Source organism: Lepisosteus oculatus, chromosome 1 (genome assembly GCF_040954835.1).
Source record: "Lepisosteus oculatus isolate fLepOcu1 chromosome 1, fLepOcu1.hap2, whole genome shotgun sequence".
Classification (NCBI taxonomy): domain Eukaryota; kingdom Metazoa; phylum Chordata; class Actinopteri; order Semionotiformes; family Lepisosteidae; genus Lepisosteus; species Lepisosteus oculatus.
The window spans coordinates 20831612-20848736 of NC_090696.1; the positions used below are offsets into that span (position 1 = coordinate 20831612).

The 17125-nt window shown below is 55.7% G+C and overlaps 1 protein-coding gene across 1 annotated transcript in view; it reads right to left on the bottom strand.

The window, feature by feature from the left end:
* Positions 1–6168: 6168 nt before the first annotated feature.
* The window catches only part of baz2a (bromodomain adjacent to zinc finger domain, 2A), a 39865-nt gene continuing 28908 nt past the window's right edge, over positions 6169–17125 (bottom strand). The window contains 6 exon segments of the mRNA XM_069187213.1: positions 6169–10985; positions 11720–11863; positions 12052–12299; positions 13262–13408; positions 14310–14445; positions 15201–15493. Coding sequence (XP_069043314.1) covers positions 10826–10985; positions 11720–11863; positions 12052–12299; positions 13262–13408; positions 14310–14445; positions 15201–15493 — 1128 coding nt within the window. The 3' untranslated portion in view covers positions 6169–10825.

Below are 17125 nucleotides of genomic sequence, written 5' to 3' on the forward strand. Positions count from 1 at the left end.
CAAAGCCATTAAAAACATCCTGAAATTTAACCAGAAGAGTCCAATAAGAACACATTTTCATTTACAATGCTGATGTTGAGCAACAGGTCATGACTGGAGAAATATCACTTTGCTCAATAGCGCAACAGCTGTGCCTCACCTGGGATTTGAGCCCGCAATCCCACTGCACCACAGCCCAGAACCCCATCCAGTGCTCCAGGCTGCTGCTCCCAACGCCATGGAGACCTGTGAACTGCAGGAACAGCTGGGACAGACCGTGGCCTGAGGGATTCCTCAGGGATCTGAAGTTTCCGCAGCCCAATCCCATCCCAATCCTGCAGCAGGACGGCCGTCAGCTGGGTGGTGAGGAGGGAGGTGGTGTGTGGGATTGCATTTTACATTCCACTGGTTTCAACCACATTGAGATTTCTGGTCAGGAAATTTGGCCAGGACACCAGAGTAGGGTTACATCCCTACTCTTTTCTTGAAAAGCCCTGGGATTTTTAATGACCACAGAGAGTCAGGATCTCTGTTTTACTTCTCATCTGAACGATGGAGCCATTTGACTTGTGGGGGGGAGAGACAGAGATCCTAATAGGGAGAAATATAGTTTCCCTCTTTTGAACTGGCGTCACCAGCTGCAGGACTCCTGATTAAAGGTCATGAGTCCCATGACATTGTTTCTACATGAGGTTCCCATCTGCCCAAATTTACAATCATTTCCCATCAGATGGCGTGGGCTCCCACTCAAGAGCCCAGCAGCAGGCAAAGCCTGGAGTGGATCGGACTGCTGTGCAATGGGAGGCCGGGTCAGTCCCCTGCACACCACAGGCGTAGCACAAACGAACGAGCCCGGTTCGGTTCTCCTGCGCGGTTCTGGGGAGGCGGGCGGGCGAATGACGTCACATCCCCGACGAAATAAGACGCTATATCGCGGGAAAGCACAAACGCTACTTTAAACGGCACAGAACGGCACAAACGAATGCGACGGGTTTCAGTGTTTGTCCTGTTCGCAGGCGGGGGTGGGGGGCAACTTCCCGGAGCTACCCGGACCGCCGGGGCGGCTGTGACGTCACTAGTCAGAAAGAGAAGCCGCTCACAGGTTTCGTGGCCGAACACGGAGTTGGAGTCGCTGGAGCCTTCATCAGTAGAGTCATCTTCAGAGGACGAGTACAGCCCTGCACAGACACACAGACAGAGAGCGAGACAGGGCCATAATCAGGGGGTTCACAGCGTGCGAAAGGCGTGACTCCCCGAGACAGCGCTCGCATTCTCTCAACCCACGGTTACGGCCTTCAGGTAACTTCGTAACGTTATCATTAATCTTATTGTTAAGTTTTCCATAACTTCTGTGAACTCGCCGTCAGCACAAATAAGCCCTTTATCATTAGCCTCTGTGCTGCACAGGGCACTTTCACGAAGCTGCGAGACTTCAGACCCGTAAGACCTGGAAAAAACGAGCAGCTGCGCAGATGCCTGCAGATCTGCGAGAAATCTGCGCAACAACGGGAGCGCCATCACCACAAGCGTCGTCATTTCCGCAGACATGCGCACACTGCGAGACTGTGCAAAACCAAAATCTCTCTCGCACCTGTACCGCAAATCTGCATTCGGGCGTGAGGATTCATAGCGTCAGGGGGAGTAAAGAGGCTGAAAAGCCGATTTGAGAGTGACAGGAGTACACGGTCAGCCGCTGACCTACGTGGCCGAACCGATTGCAACACAGACACCCACCTTTATGGAGGCGCTTGGACGCCCGGTAATAGCCGTGCGCGGGGTCTCTTCTGCGTGGAGACACAGCCGTGTCCTCGAGGAGGGAACTCGACAGGCTACGCGACTCGCGGTTACACATCGTTGCCTAAACCGGCCCGCGGCGCGTGCTCTTTCACGCAAAATCACCGACGACGTCAACAACACGTCGGAACAACACTGCTGTCGAAGTTCCGGGAGCACCGCAAGATCCCGGCTGCAGCCTGCGGTCCGAGCGTCAATCCGGTCCTCCTGTGCGCCCCTCGCTTTATTCAATTAAACTCCAATCGCCCCTCCTCCCTGACGCCATACTTGAGGACGGCTCGCTTGATGACGTCAGCTCTTCTCACACTGACGTCACTTCACCACTTCCTCCCTGACGCGATTTGATTCTGGTTAACGACACAAACAGCCTGAACAGACATGATTTTCTGCTGCTCAGAATGCCTTTTTGCTTAAGTAAGCTCTTTATACCACGTCTCAAACGGAAGTGGAAAGTTGCGGAATATCTTGAACGAAAATAGGATGTTACGATGTTGATTTTTGATGTTGAACAGTGGATTTTATCATCCTGTTGCCTCAGCCTGAGCCCAGACTAGGGGAGATGCCTGTCAAGTACACTGGGCTGTTAATTCCCCCTTCTCCTATTCCCCCACCCCCAACTGACTCCCAATCACCCCCCTCCTCCTACTCCCTCACCCCAACTGACTCCCAATCACCCCCCTCCTCCTACTCCCTCACCCCAACTGACTCCCAATCACCCCCCTCCTCCTACTCCCCCACCCCAACTGACTCCCAATCACCCCCCTCCTCCTACTCCCTCACCCCAACTCACCCCCAATCACCCCCCTCCTCCTACTCCCTCACCCCAACTGACTCCCAATCACCCCCCTCCTCCTACTCCCCCACCCCAACTGACTCCCAATCACCCCCCTCCTCCTACTCCCTCACCCCAACTCACCCCAATCACCCCCCTCCTCCTACTCCCTCACCCCAACTCACCCCAATCACCCCCCTCCTCCTACTCCCCCATCCCAACTCACCCCACTCATCCCCCTCCTCCTACTCCCTCACCCCAACTCACCCCAATCACCCCCCTCCTCCTACTCCCTCACCCCAACTCACCCCAATCACCCCCCTCCTCCTACTCCCCCACCCCAACTGACTCCCAATCACCCCCCTCCTCCTACTCCCCCACCCTCAACTCACCCCAATCACCCCCCTCCTCCTACTCCCTCACCCCAACTCACCCCAATCACCCCCCTCCTCCTACTCCCTCACCCCAACTCACCCCAATCACCCCCCTCCTCCTACTCCCTCACCCCAACTCACCCCAATCATCCCCCTCCTCCTACTCCCTCACCCCAACTCACCCCAATCACCCCCCTCCTCCTACTCCCTCACCCCAACTCACCCCAATCACCCCCCTCCTCCTACTCCCTCACCCCAACTGACTCCCAATCACCCCCCTCCTCCTACTCCCTCACCCCAACTGACTCCCAATCACCCCCCTCCTCCTACTCCCTCACCCCAACTGACTCCCAATCACCCCCCTCCTCCTACTCCCTCACCCCAACTGACTCCCAATCACCCCCCTCCTCCTACTCCCCCACCCCAACTGACTCCCAGTCACCCCCCTCCTCCTACTCCCTCACCCCAACTCACCCCAATCACCCCCCTCCTCCTACTCCCTCACCCCAACTCACCCCAATCACCCCCCTCCTCCTACTCCCTCACCCCAACTCACCCCAATCACCCCCCTCCTCCTACTCCCTCACCCCAACTGACTCCCAATCACCCCCCTCCTCCTACTCCCCCACCCCAACTGACTCCCAATCACCCCCCTCCTCCTACTCCCTCACCCCAACTCACCCCAATCACCCCCCTCCTCCTACTCCCTCACCCCAACTCACCCCAATCACCCCCCTCCTCCTACTCCCCCACCCCAACTGACTCCCAATCACCCCCCTCCTCCTACTCCCTCACCCCAACTGACTCCCAATCACCCCCCTCCTCCTACTCCCTCACCCCAACTGACTCCCAATCACCCCCCTCCTCCTACTCCCCCACCCCAACTGACTCCCAGTCACCCCCCTCCTCCTACTCCCTCACCCCAACTCACCCCCAATCATCCCCCTCCTCCTACTCCCTCACCCCAACTGACTCCCAATCACCCCCCTCCTCCTACTCCCTCACCCCAACTCACCCCAATCACCCCCCTCCTCCTACTCCCTCACCCCAACTGACTCCCAGTCACCCCCCTCCTCCTACTCCCTCACCCCAACTCACCCCCAATCATCCCCCTCCTCCTACTCCCTCACCCCAACTCACCCCAATCACCCCCCTCCTCCTACTCCCTCACCCCAACTGACTCCCAGTCACCCCCCTCCTCCTACTCCCTCACCCCAACTCACCCCCAATCATCCCCCTCCTCCTACTCCCTCACCCCAACTCACCCCAATCACCCCCCTCCTCCTACTCCCCCACCCCAACTCACCCCCACAGCTCACCCCACCTCAACTTCACCCCTCACCCCCCCATGTCCAGGCCCTGTGCCACATGTCAGGCAGACAGGAAGTGCTGAGTCACCGCAGGTCGGAGCTACAGAATAACCACACCCCCCAGCCCCCCGTTCCCCCGGCCCACCTTCACCAGGCGGCCTCCTCCTCCTCCGCAGCAGCAGCGCCCTCCGCAGGTGCAGCAGGCCCCAGCACACGGCGGCCGCCAGGCCCGTGGAGACCAAGAGCTTGGCCACCAGGACGCACAGCTCCCACATCCCGCCGTGCCCGCAGTCGTCCGCCGGCCCGGCTCCCTGGGTATTTATAGCGCTGACGTCGCTGCCAGGGCAGGCCCAGTGAACAGTCCAGAGGAGCCCTGCCCTCCTGCTGCTTCCTGGAGGCTGACTGCTCACTCAGACGGCCCTTCGAGCCAGACCGGTCGGCAGGAGGCTCTTGACCTGGGTGACCTGAGAGAAGCCAGGGTATCGGCTTCAACCACCTGGCTGGGAACCTTGTTCCCCTCTCCCACAGCCCTTAGCGTGAAGTAGTGCTGGGAACCTTGTTCCCCTCTCCCATACCCCTTAGCGTGAAGTAGTGCTGGGAACCTTGTTCCCCTCTCCCACAGCCCTTAGCGTGAAGTAGTGCTGGGAACCTTGTTCCCCTCTCCCATACCCCTTAGCGTGAAGTAGTGCTGGGAACCTTGTTCCCCTCTCCCACAGACCATAGTGTGAAGTAGTGCTGGGAAGCTTATTCCCCTCTCCCACAGACCATAGTGTGAAGTAGTGGCCCCTCTTCTCAGTTTTAAAAGTACTTCCACACACTTTTCTGCTTCCATTCTCTATGACAGGCTACGGTTTCCCAAAGTCCTCATGTTTCTGCCCTCCATCAGCATCTGTTACTGTTTAACAATGTACTGTACACCTATGAAGTTGCTGACATGAGTATTTGGACAGCAGCTCATTCATACACTTTGTTTCATGTCCTTTAATGCATCATTTTTAACAGTCTAGCAGCTGTCCACACACTCATACTGTGCTCATGTAATTATTCTAGGGTGACACAGTGGTTAGTAAGCATAGCTGGGGCCCTGGGTTCAATTCCTGTGCTGCTGTCTGTGTGGAGTTTGTATGTTCTCCTCTAGTTTGTGTGGGTTTCTTCCAGGTGCTCCAGTTTTCTCCCATAGTTCAAAGACATGCTGGTGGGTTAATTGGTTAATTGGCCCTTGTGTGAGAGTGTGAGTGTAAGTGTGTCTGTGTACCTGGACTGGCATTCTGTCCACGGTGTACCCTGCCTTGCTCCCATTCCTTGCTGGGATAGGCTCTGGCTCTCCCGCAACCCTTTATTAGAATCAGCAGCTAGAAAATGGATGTTTTTTAACGATTTACTTTAACGAGGCCGCAGAACTGCACTTGGTATCAGTTGCTTCACAAAGTTCAGAGGTGCTCTCAGTGTGATGTAAAGATGGCAGTAATGCTAAAATAAGAGAAAACTTTACTCAAGTGGCTTTCCAGAGACTAGCTTGGGGGGGATCAATGGGTGCCATGACGTTGCTCCTGCAGCATGAGTAACTCATGCCCTCCTAACTGGGCCAGGAGAGGATTTGGACTGGAAACCCTTTGGCTATAGTCCCTGCGCCTTAACTACAGGGCCACAGGGACCAGTGATACTCCTCTCCTGCTCTCAGGGAGGCCCCACTGGTGTGTTATACAACATTCACATCCATGTTCATCCACTTCTTCCAATACAGGTTGCTATCCCAGCAAGCAACGGGCACAAGGCAGGGTACACTCTAGACGGGACGCCAGTTCATCACAGGGCTCTCAGAGATCCATAATGCCCTTTTCATGCCACCGCCCACTGGACTTCAATTATCTTACTTATTCTAGATTGACACCTTTTAGCTCTATGGATGCTGCTGTAATAGAAAGGAGATGCACACAGGTTAATTCTCTCTCTACTAATGTGGTTTATTCAACTCACAGTACATTCTACAGATGCAGACGTGTCACATCACATCAGTACAACATGTTTCAGAGATTCCTTTTAATGCCTTCTCTTAAAAATGATATATTGGTCCTAAAAATATAGAAAGGAATAAATTTAAAGTCACAAAAAACTGTACATTATTAAAAATTATTCACTAAACACCACATTTTGGTTATAGAAAAGTATGTCCCTTTTGTGTTAAAAGGAACCTTTTTTTTCATCTTTTCCTATTTTTTTTTATTTCGTCGCAGACCAGTAGAGACCAGTTTCACGTCAGTGTCAGAAACCGAAAGCTCAAGCACGTTCAAACACATCGGAACTTGGAAATAAAACCACTTCGATTTAGTTTTCTCAGAATTATTACCCCTCCCGAACCAAGCTCTTGCTAATTCAGTGCGAAGTTAATTTGTGGGTTTTGGAGGAACAGAAGATCAAAATCCAAAAAAGACGAATGAATAAATAAATAAATAGAAGGCTCTTAACACCCGAGAGCAGACTGAACTCAACGTTAAAAGAAACACTATTAAAACAAGAGCAGGCCGCAGTCGTCATAGAAATGGAGAACATGACGGCGGAGGAGAAGACACTGAAACTTCCTCGGCAGACGGCGTGCGGAGCTCCATCATGGAAGAACTGGCTCCTCCCCCTACCGAGAGGAGCCCCCGGATCGGTCGGGGTGAGCATGGACGTTCCGGGTTTGGGTACGGATTCGTTTCGCCCTCCAGCAAGACGCCAAGTGTGTAAAGGACGCGGACGTATCGTCGGCCCTGCTGCCCAGCTTTCCTCCCTTTCAAGAATCCGAGAGGCCGCTGGGGGGCGACCACCCTTAAGCAGCCTGTCAGCGGCAGCAGTGTCTGCGCTGGAGCCCCGAGCCCCCCCCAACCTTCCAATCGGCAATCCTCGCATCCACGTCCGCTGCTCTACGCTGCCCCCTGCAGGCCTTCCTGAAACGGGCAATATCAAAGCTACGGCTCCAGAGAAAGCAATAACCTGCCCGACCCCATGAGTACTTTGCAGAACAGGGTGCCCCCGCCCCCAAAACCCTCTCACGCCTACACCTGCCCACGCCACAGAAGTGACGGAATCGGACCCTCTCGCGCTCCGCTTCTCAGCGCCAGGAATTCGACCGAACCAAGAGAAACCGATGCTTCAACACCATCCGACACAAAAACCAACAACGGAGAAGAAGACGGGTCTCTGGCGCGTCGCGGGGAGGTGCCGGCCGAGCTGGTAAAGCTTTGCTACCGCGCAGGAGGCGACAGCGCCACCTGGACTCCCCTCCCCCCAGGGCCTTTCATACAAACCCCTGACCCTTTAGCACGAGGAACAGGGCAGCTTCTTTTAGGATGGGGAATGATCAACGAAGTAAAAACCTAGATGCACAACATCCTGAAATCTCTGCCTGGCCAAGGTTCTGAAGAACCTGGGCTTGGACACCAGAACCTCAACCCCCCCCCCGACGTGTCGAGCAGAACAGACGCCGTCTCTACCCACTAGCGTGATGACCTCCTAGGAGCTCTTCGACCCTACCGAGAGTCTGGGGTCTTCAGGCTCCAGGACTACCGTAAATAACCAGTACCTCCAGTACTGCACCCCGATCGTGCTTCCCTGAACGAGGACATCCCAATCCACGTTTCCCACTTCTCTCCTTACTCTCGGGACACACTCAAGGGAGAGTCCAAGGGGGAAAGGTCACTGGAAGAGTTTCACGCCACCGGGCGCACCCACGCTTTCAACGGGCAAACGCGCCCTCGAGGAAGACTAGTTCATTCGGGACAGCGCCGGATTTCATCAGTTCTGGTTGCCGGGCAGCGTGTTAGTGTTGCTGTGCCGCCAGAGTGGGAGGTGAGGGTCAGACGGAGGCAGAGCGGGGAGGAGAAGGGGGTATAAAGGGAAGCGAGGGGGTAGGTGCGTCTACAAGGAGGTCAGATTTTCTGAAAAACAGCCGCAGTGTCCAAACTGAACCAGCCAAGCTGGTTTCACAGCCACTCAAGGAAGGAGGATCCAGGAGGGTCCCTGACCAGCAACGTCCTGGGCCGTCCTGCTGATCAGCCCGAAGGAAGGGACACCCTCGCGGAGACCCCGTGTTCCCCGATCGCCGCCGAGTGGCCGTGGCCGCGGAGGAGAGGACCGCGTTCCCGGTGGCGTGCGGTGGGAGGGGGCCGTTCAAGCTCGCGATTCCCCTGACGAGATGCACGCCAAGAGGTCACCCCGACTCTGACATCCCCCCAACACCTTCTCGCTTTCACAGGGGGCGTGCTCCTCATCAGTAACGTTTACACCTGCCAGGATTTTATCTCTCCGGCTTCGCGAGGAGCTGTTATTTTTGGGCAAGCTCTGGGCCTGTACCACCCACGCAGAACAGGGTCGGTGATGTGGACAACGGCGGCCAGCGTCAGCCCTTTTTATGGGTCTCAGGAAGAACGTGAAACCAGGGAGTTTGTGAACTCCCCCAGGTGTTTCTGTAAAGACAAAGCACACCTGGCTAATTATCTTGGGAGTTCATAAAAGTCCTGGTTGCATGTGCTGCCTTGCTTTCACTAGACCTTCACTAGGAACTCAACTGAGTTCCTACTGCGCAACTCATCTGCTACAACTGATGGATAGTTAATGCCCTGACTGATTATAGTGCAGATCATCAGGAAAACAAGGTTAATGCTTTTTAGCCCTCTCCCCACAATCATCAAGGCCTGAACGTCTTCTGAAATACACTAAAAAAACACTTAGCTCTCCGATTACAGAGCTAGAGAGGAATTTTATTCTGAAGTCTTCAGCAGCCCATCCATGTTGGATAAACCCCCCAGGGTACTGAACAAATCTGAACTGAGAAATCCTAACAACCCTGCCCTCAGACCCAGCTCTGGGCTTTCCTGAACTCTTACCCAGCTGGACCAACACCAAGTTAAAACCGGGGCTCAGTTTCTCACCTTTAGCCAGTCCTGACCCTGGTTAAGATTGGATATTGGTGGTTTTAAGACACCGCAGGCCAGAGCTGCAGAATAACCACACACACACCCCAGAACTGTTAACAGCTGGACTGGGGATTCTCCTGCTGATCGGATCGGATCTGGCAGACGGATCAGGTCTGCAGCAAGCGTTCGCTCCAGTTGCCATCAACCAAGTTTGAGGGCAAAAGAAAGATTTCAGTCGTCAAATCCCAACTTCCACCAAAAGCACAGGTCTGGATTCCCAAGATGCACAACTCCCTTTCAGCACCTTGTTCAAACAACGCCAACGACTCCTCTGCGAACCTAAAACGTCAAAGGGGTTCGAAACGATGGGCCCTCCTCGCGCCATTCCCAAAAATAAAAAGCAGCAACAAAAAAAAACAAAGAACCATCCTCCAATACCTAATAACAGTACTGTGTGTCTAGCAGCATGGCATTCTGGGAAGTTTGCTGTCCGACGGAACAGGACAGCCTTTGAAACAACAAGAGCAGAAATTTCATATTTTTCAGTTTTTTTCTTTTTTTACTGGCCATTTAATGCATTCCCTAGACATCACTAATATGTGCTCTGTACACAGTCACTATTAACCTATTGCTATGAAATAACCCCTGCTAACCTTTGACCTTTTATATATAGGTTTTAAAAAAAATAACAGACATCCAGTCATTGGACTGCTACATGACATTCTTCCGACAAAGGGATATTCCACACCCACTCTGGAGAAGGGAAGCGGTGGGCTGCCAGAGTCCCGGCGACGATGGGGGTGTCCCTGCTCAGGCTGGCCCAGCGCCGTCAGGCCCGCCCTGCCCAGGGACTGCTGCCCGGTCCGTCTGGGAACCACGCCCCCCGAGGGCAGAGGCCACAGAGCCCACTCCTGTGTGGAGCGTGGGCAGGCAGGCCAGGAGCGGGCGATCTGTGGCGCCGATTCCACGGCAACGGGACCTCGGCTCGACGTCTCACCCGAACGCAGCAAGGGAGGCGCGGCTCGCCAAATCCCGGGGGGACCGGGAAGCTCCCCCCGACCACGCCCTGCGCCCCAAGCCGCCAGCGCCGCCCCACTACCCAGAGCGCGGGGGGTTCGAACGCGGACTGGAGTTTCTCTGGGCCAGCACCCGGAAGAACGGCGGAGTGCGAGTCTACGACGGGCTCTCGCCCGCCTCCCTCTTCCTCCTCTTCCTCCTCCTCCCCCCCCACCCCACCAGCTCCCTGCGCACGGACCCCCCACCTCGCAGAGGAGCAGGAGGCCAGCCGGGGCACGAGGGGGAGCCAGCAGGGCAGGGGAGCGGGAGGGGGACCCAAGCTTCGACGTAGTCCTGAGAGAAGCTGGAGAGGGGAAGAGGGTGCAGGAGTGCCTTCCCTTCCTGCGGAGAGGTGCGCGTGAACAGGCCAGAACCAGGGGAGGGGTTTATAAAGACTGGAAAAACCACCTTCTATAGAAATATACATATATTCATATCTATATGTATATGCTGCAGGCCCCGCGGGGCTCCAGTAGCAGTAGTAGTAGTAATAGTAGTAGTAGTAGTGGGGAGAAAACCTCCAGCGTCCACGACAGGGTGGGGCTCCTGAGGGGCCCACCAGAGGGTCAGGCCTCAGCGCCCCCCAGCCCCCAGCGCCCCACCCCGCCTCTCGCCCGGCCTTCCTTCCTCCCTCCCTCCCAGGCGTCACTTGTCTTTGCCCTGGTAGAACTCGGCCCAGCGGCTCTCGAAGAACTTCCTCATGGAGTGCCCTGCCATGCCCACCTCCGACGTGTCCTCGTTGAACAGCTGGCAGTTGTCGAACACCAGCTGCGCGTCGGCGGCAAACTCCTCGCAGCTGCAGTACCTGCGGGTACGGGGGGAGGGGGGGAGTCAGATCACACTGGCCGGGCCACTGTCAAGAGCTCTGCTGCCCGATCTGCTGCCTCGGTAAAGTAAAAACTGCTCCGCCTTCCTACCAGTCAGCCACAAACCTACATTTGTTTCTTCAAACTAATGCTCTCCAAGCTCTGTTACAGGAGCTTGTATTGTAGTTCTTTAAAGATAATGTTAATTTAGGCTCACAGTGTCTTTTAATTGCCTGATTGAAGCTGAGGCTGTGGTGAAAACTATTAGCCCCAGTCCCACCCTCGAGGCACCAGGTTATACAACATCTGCAGCACAAAGCCTACCACAGTGGGTCAGACAAGCTCAATTAAGGCTCGACTGGACCAGCTGCACCCCTGCACTGCTGGAAAGCTGCCGCTGGAACTGTCTGGGGGAGCCCTGTCCCATTACCCTACCAAGTGCGAGACTCGACTTATTTACAACAGGGCATCCAGTCATGTCCCTGGGGGGCAGTGTATCTACAAGCTGTCATTCTAGCTTAGCTCTCACTGACCTAAATTATCACAAGGGACCAGGACTGGACACCCTGCAGACACACTGACCCCCCCCAGGACCAGAACTGGACACCCTGCAGACACACTGACCCTCCAGGACCAGGTCTGGACACCCTGCAGACACACTGACCCCCCCAGGAGCAGGACTGGACACCCCCATGTAAAGCCTGTGTCATGTGATATCCACGGCAGCTCTCACCCTCCTTGCAGTAGCCTCTCCCGCATGGTGAGGAAGTCCATGGGATTCTTGATGATGCGGCGGTACCCTGGGACGAGCCGGGGGTTCACGGGCTCCAGGAAGGGCCAGGCATCACTGTGAGACTCCATCTCCATCAGGATGATCCTGCAGCACAGACCCCAGAGCCGATCACGTCACGCCCAGCCCAACGGCACCGGCGTTCTCGTACAACAGAGCACAAACCAGGAGACACAGGGGCCCCCCAGGGCCAGGGGTGGGAACGTCTGCTCTATACCAGGGCTCTGTGGGCACCTGGCGACGGCCAACTGGACAACGGAGGGGCGGACACTCACTCGCAGTAGGTGAGGTCGGGCTGGTTGCGCGTGGCCATGCGCCTGCGTTTTGAGGGCGAGTGGCCGCTGTCCCCTGAGTAGCGGGAGTGTGCGTAGGAGGGCCCCTCCCTCCGCCGCGTCTGCATGCTCCCCCCGCCCCGCCTGGGGCTCTCGTCCTCCTCCGAGCTGCCGGAGCTGAACCAGCCGCCACCGCGGCGCTTCTGCCCCCGCGAGGGCTGCTTCCGTCGCCGCGGAGACTCGCCGTTCGCCTGGGGTAGAAGAGAGGAGGCGGGATTGTTGGGGTGAAATCGGATGAGGTACGGAGTCACAGAAGAGCCGAGGTGGCAGTCGGGACACAAGCCAGTTCTCAGGTGACTCCTGGCCCTTTCAGACCCCTCCCCAAGGACTTAATTGAGCTAGTTAATGACTCCAGGGGTTTTACAGGCACCTTTCCAATTGGTGCCTCAGGAAGGCCCAAGCAGGTGTGGAGATCAGAGGCCAGGTGTGCTGACCCTTCTGTGAGGGGCCACGGAGATCCCCATTTTGACTTGGCTCAGGAGATTCAGATCTCCACGTCCCAGGAGTGTCGGTCTCAGCTCCAGGAGGACCCAAGCTCTCTGGGTTTCTTCTCCACCCAAGCTCTCGGTTACAGAGCGGGTCTCATTGACTACAAGGCGGCAACACTCCTCTAAAGAGCCTCTGAGGGGTTAGGACTGTACCTCTAATGAAGTGAGTGTTTTTGGTCTCTACAGTGAAAGTGTCGCACTCCATCCTGCGCTGGAGAAAGCAAAACAATCATCACGAGCCAAATGGCAGAGCCTCGGCTAAACCCTTCAATCAGCCGGCTGCCGTGACTACCTGCGCTGGAAGCAGATCTGTTCCACCTACGTGTGCCTGCCTGTTTTCCACACCTGCCTCAGCTGGAGCGGGCTATGTAAGATCAGTCTTTATGTCAACTTAGTCCTTTCCACAAACCTCGCTTTGAGGATACCCTTGCCTGCACACCTGGCTTGTCTGCTTCCCCTGCATGCGTGTTTTCTATTTGTACTCGGGTACAAATAGCAATCCTTACACAAAGACCTCAACTATCATCCTGTACACATCTACTTTACCTAAAGGCTCAGGTTGGGACGCAACCCATAAGCAACTGAGTGCTCCAGGAAGTGAGTCCAGGAGCCCAGCAACTCTTTTGCCTTGTGGGAAGTGGGTCCCCTCCGCACGGCTGTCTCACCTTGGAGATGCAGACGGGGCAGAACCAGTCCCCCTCGGGGATGGCAGTCATTTTGGGGCGCAGGCAGTACATGTGGCAGCCCCGGTCGCAGCCATCGCACAGCAGGAGGGACTCATCGTTGTCGCCCTTGCGGCACACCAGACACGTCTGTGGGAGAGGGGGAGAAAGAGGTGTTACGGTCCTACGCCCCCTTTTCCACCAAGCTGCGGTTCCATGTCCCCGTGGAAACAGGAACCACACAGGGAGCTGAGACGATGCCATATGCAGCGATCACCATGATGACGATGTTCGTCTCAACGGGGTGAAGAAGGATATTCTGATTGGGTCGGTTTAGTTTTTAGAACAAATTTTTACTGCCGCCTCCAAACACAAAAGCAGCACAAAAATAACATGTCTGCCCCCCGCTTCATGTTTCTACTGAAGGAACCCCCTGTGTGGGGGCTCTGTTGTAGCTGCAGGACAACAAAGCTTTGACCATGACAGCAGCAGCACCCCAAAACTCCACTGACCCCCCCCCCGGCAGCTGGATCCTGGGAGGCCTAGACCTGTGTCAATCAGTGACGCCAGGGGAGGGAAGGAAGAGGCGCCCCAGTGCTACAGCCGGACCAGGCCAGCCTCCTGGCCGAGAGGCTCAGAGAGGAGTCCGCCAGCGAGAGCAGGAAATCCATCTGGGAAGATCCGGATAACTTCGACTGAGGACTTCGATCAGGCGAAGTAAACTAGAGCTAGAGAAAGCTAAAGAAAACGACCGTACTTCAGTTTTGTCTGTTCACGTCACTGGAAGGCCCCCATTGACCATTTTGCTCCAGTTAAGATTTTCGACGTTCCGGGGGGAATGCTGGACTCTCCATGGTTTTCATTCCAATAGCCTCCAGCAGCCTCCCTGTGGCGCCACCCCACACACACAGCATGGGAGGAAGTGGGAGGAAGGACTGATGTGCCCCCCTTGTGGGGCAGACAGGGACCGGAGAACCACGGAAGAGGAGAAAAGGAACGCGAGAGAAGGGGAGCGGCGGGACGGAGAGAGCGGAAGACGAGGGCGGCTCACCACTTTGACGACGGAGCGCTCCCAGGCGATGGCCCTCTCCAGCTGCAGCAGGCACAGCGCCAGCTGGGCGGCGCTGCGGCACCGGTCCAGCGACTGCCTCCACAGCCGCAGCCTGGGGGTGATCTCGCTCTCCACGCTGCCAACGACAACACAGGGGGGCACCGCGGCGTCAGGCAAGGCCGCGCGGAGGGTACAGGCGCAAGCTCCCGCGTGCCCGTCCGCGTGACTGACCCGACCCAGGTGGGAGCTGCTTACTGGGCTCAGACACGGACCGCAGGCAGCAGCTCCCACGCCCACTCAGGACACCGTGGATAGCGTGGGGGTATAGGATTAGAGCCGACCAGAGGAGCAGCGGCACACAGAGAGCCCCGGCCAGCCAATCGCCCTCAGCGGCTCCCAGCCAATCCCACTTGGGGAGTAGCAGTCACAGTCGGCTAAGTCATGTGCTGATGGGATATAATAATTCCTTACACTTGTATAGCAGCGCTTTTCTGGACACTCCACTCAAAAGAGAGAGCAGAGTGATGAAGCCAGCTTATAGATGGAGATTATTAGGAGGCCATGATTGGTAAAAGCCTGGGGGAAATCTGGTCAGGACACCAGGTAAAGATCCCTACTCTTTTCGAGAAAAGCCCTGGGATTTTTAATGACCACAGAGTCAGGATTTCGGTTTTACAGCTCATCTGACGATATAGGGCCTTTTTACAGTATAGTGTCCCTGTCACTATACTGGGGCACTAGGACCCACACAGACCGCAGGGTGAGCACCCCCTGCTGCCCCACTAACACCGCTTCCAGGAGGTCTCCCATCCAGGTACTGACCAGGCTCACACCTGCTGAGCTGACTCCGCTGCGAGTTGGGGCGATATAGGATCTAGGGGGTACCCTTACCTCTCGACGTCCACCCTGGGCTCCTCCCCGGGCACGGGGACGGGGGGCGTCAGGGGCGCCAGCTTCTGCACCTCGCTGAGGTTCCAGAGCGGCTCCTTCAGGTACCGCCGCTCGATGTTGCGCTCCAGCGCCGCCAGCCTCAGGACCGCCACGTCCAGGGGGTTGGTGCCGAGCCGCAGGAAGTCCGACCACTCCTTCTTGGTCTTGATGATCCAGTCGTCCGCTGGGTCCACCTTGTGCTCGTGGTACTGCAGGTCCTCCCGGGTCGAGTCCAGTTCTGGTAAGGTCCAACCCTGAGGGCAGAGGCAGGAAAGGGGAATGGCGTGAGCTTCAGCTGGAAAACGGCGTCTTAACGGAGTGAAGCAGAGTGGTTTGTTAATCAATGAGGAGGAGGCCACTCAGCCCATTTACAAGTGAGTAGATGATTAATCTCATCCAGATGTTTCTTGAATGAAGCCAATGCATTAGTCCTGAAGGGGCGGTGCGGTGACTCTGTAGCTGGAAGGTTGCCGGTTTGTATCCTGCGGCCGGCAGAGGAATCCTACTCCATTGGGCCCCTAAACAAGGCCCTCAACCCCAGCTGCTCCAGGGGCGCCATATAAATGGCTGGCCCTGCACTCTGACCCCCAGCTTCTCTCCCCGTCTGTGTGTCTCATGGAGAGCAAGCTGGGGTATGTGAAAAGACAAATTCCTGATACAAGAAATTGCATATGGTCAATAAAGTGATCTTATCTCTTATCTTAACCACTAAGCTGGGTAGCTTGTTCCACACTCCAACAACCCCTTGCATAAAAAAAGAGATTCATGTCCTTGCTTTTGAAAGCTTTGCCATGCTGCTGCCACTTGTGTCCTCTGCTTTGTTTCACCGTAAATGTTAAAGAGCGCTCTACAGAAGGACAATGTCAGCTCCCTACAGCTTCCCCCTCCTTCTCACAGACCAAAGCAATCGTTTCCATGCACTCTGGTCATCACCAGGGAGGGGGAGGGTCTGACTTCTGCATCTGAGGGCACCAAAACTCAAGCCAACCACTCCTTCTTGGTCTTGATGATTGAGATGCTTTCTGAGATGAACATCCTAATTTCAGACATTTGACTTACAGATTGGGTGGGTTGTGTAAATTTGTGGTTCAACATCAGCTAAAAGCTCCCCCCCCTAGCAGTGAGAAGGAGAACCACAAGGAACAGCACTACCAGGAGTTTTGGAAGCAGGGCAGGAGAGACAGCTCATTTATGATCCAGGTCTCCACACATTGACGCTATTTCACGGGTTGTTGGGAACTAGGTTTTTAGTCACTAGAGAGCTGCAAAAGAGCCTGATGTAAAGGGTAGCAAACAAGGAAAAGTTCATCCACTGGGCAGGTGTACTGAGCACAGGAACTCTGTATCCAATGGTTTTCATTCCAAATCAGCTCAAATCCCCTGGTCTAACTGATGCCTTGAAACCAAGGGCCTCCAACCCTGGTCCTGGAGGACCCCTCAATCATGTCCAAACATTCACTCTTTTTCGTGATCAAATGCCTGACTTGAGAATCTTTCTGTGAAAAACTTCAGCACCTTGTTCCTGTCTGACCAGATCCCCGCAGGTGAGCAGTTGGCTGAGCAGATGGGGGCGTGGCCTCATGAATAACAGGCTCTCAGCAAGCAGAGCAAAACCAGAAGTCACAGCTGTCCCCTCTCACGACCCCTTGAGCAGGACTGGTCTCAAATATCGGGAGGGTGAAATTTAACGGACTGCTGCAGACAAGATCCATCAGCCCCTGACCTCACCTGCCTGCAGACGTAGTACCCGTTCACACTACCTCTCCAGTGACCCCAGGGAGAGGGGAGGGCATAGGAGTGAGAGCTGGGGAAGGTTAGTTGAACCCTGGGCCAGGGCTGGTGTTACACACACTAGGACCCTCCAGCCTGGGCTGGGACAGAGGCGC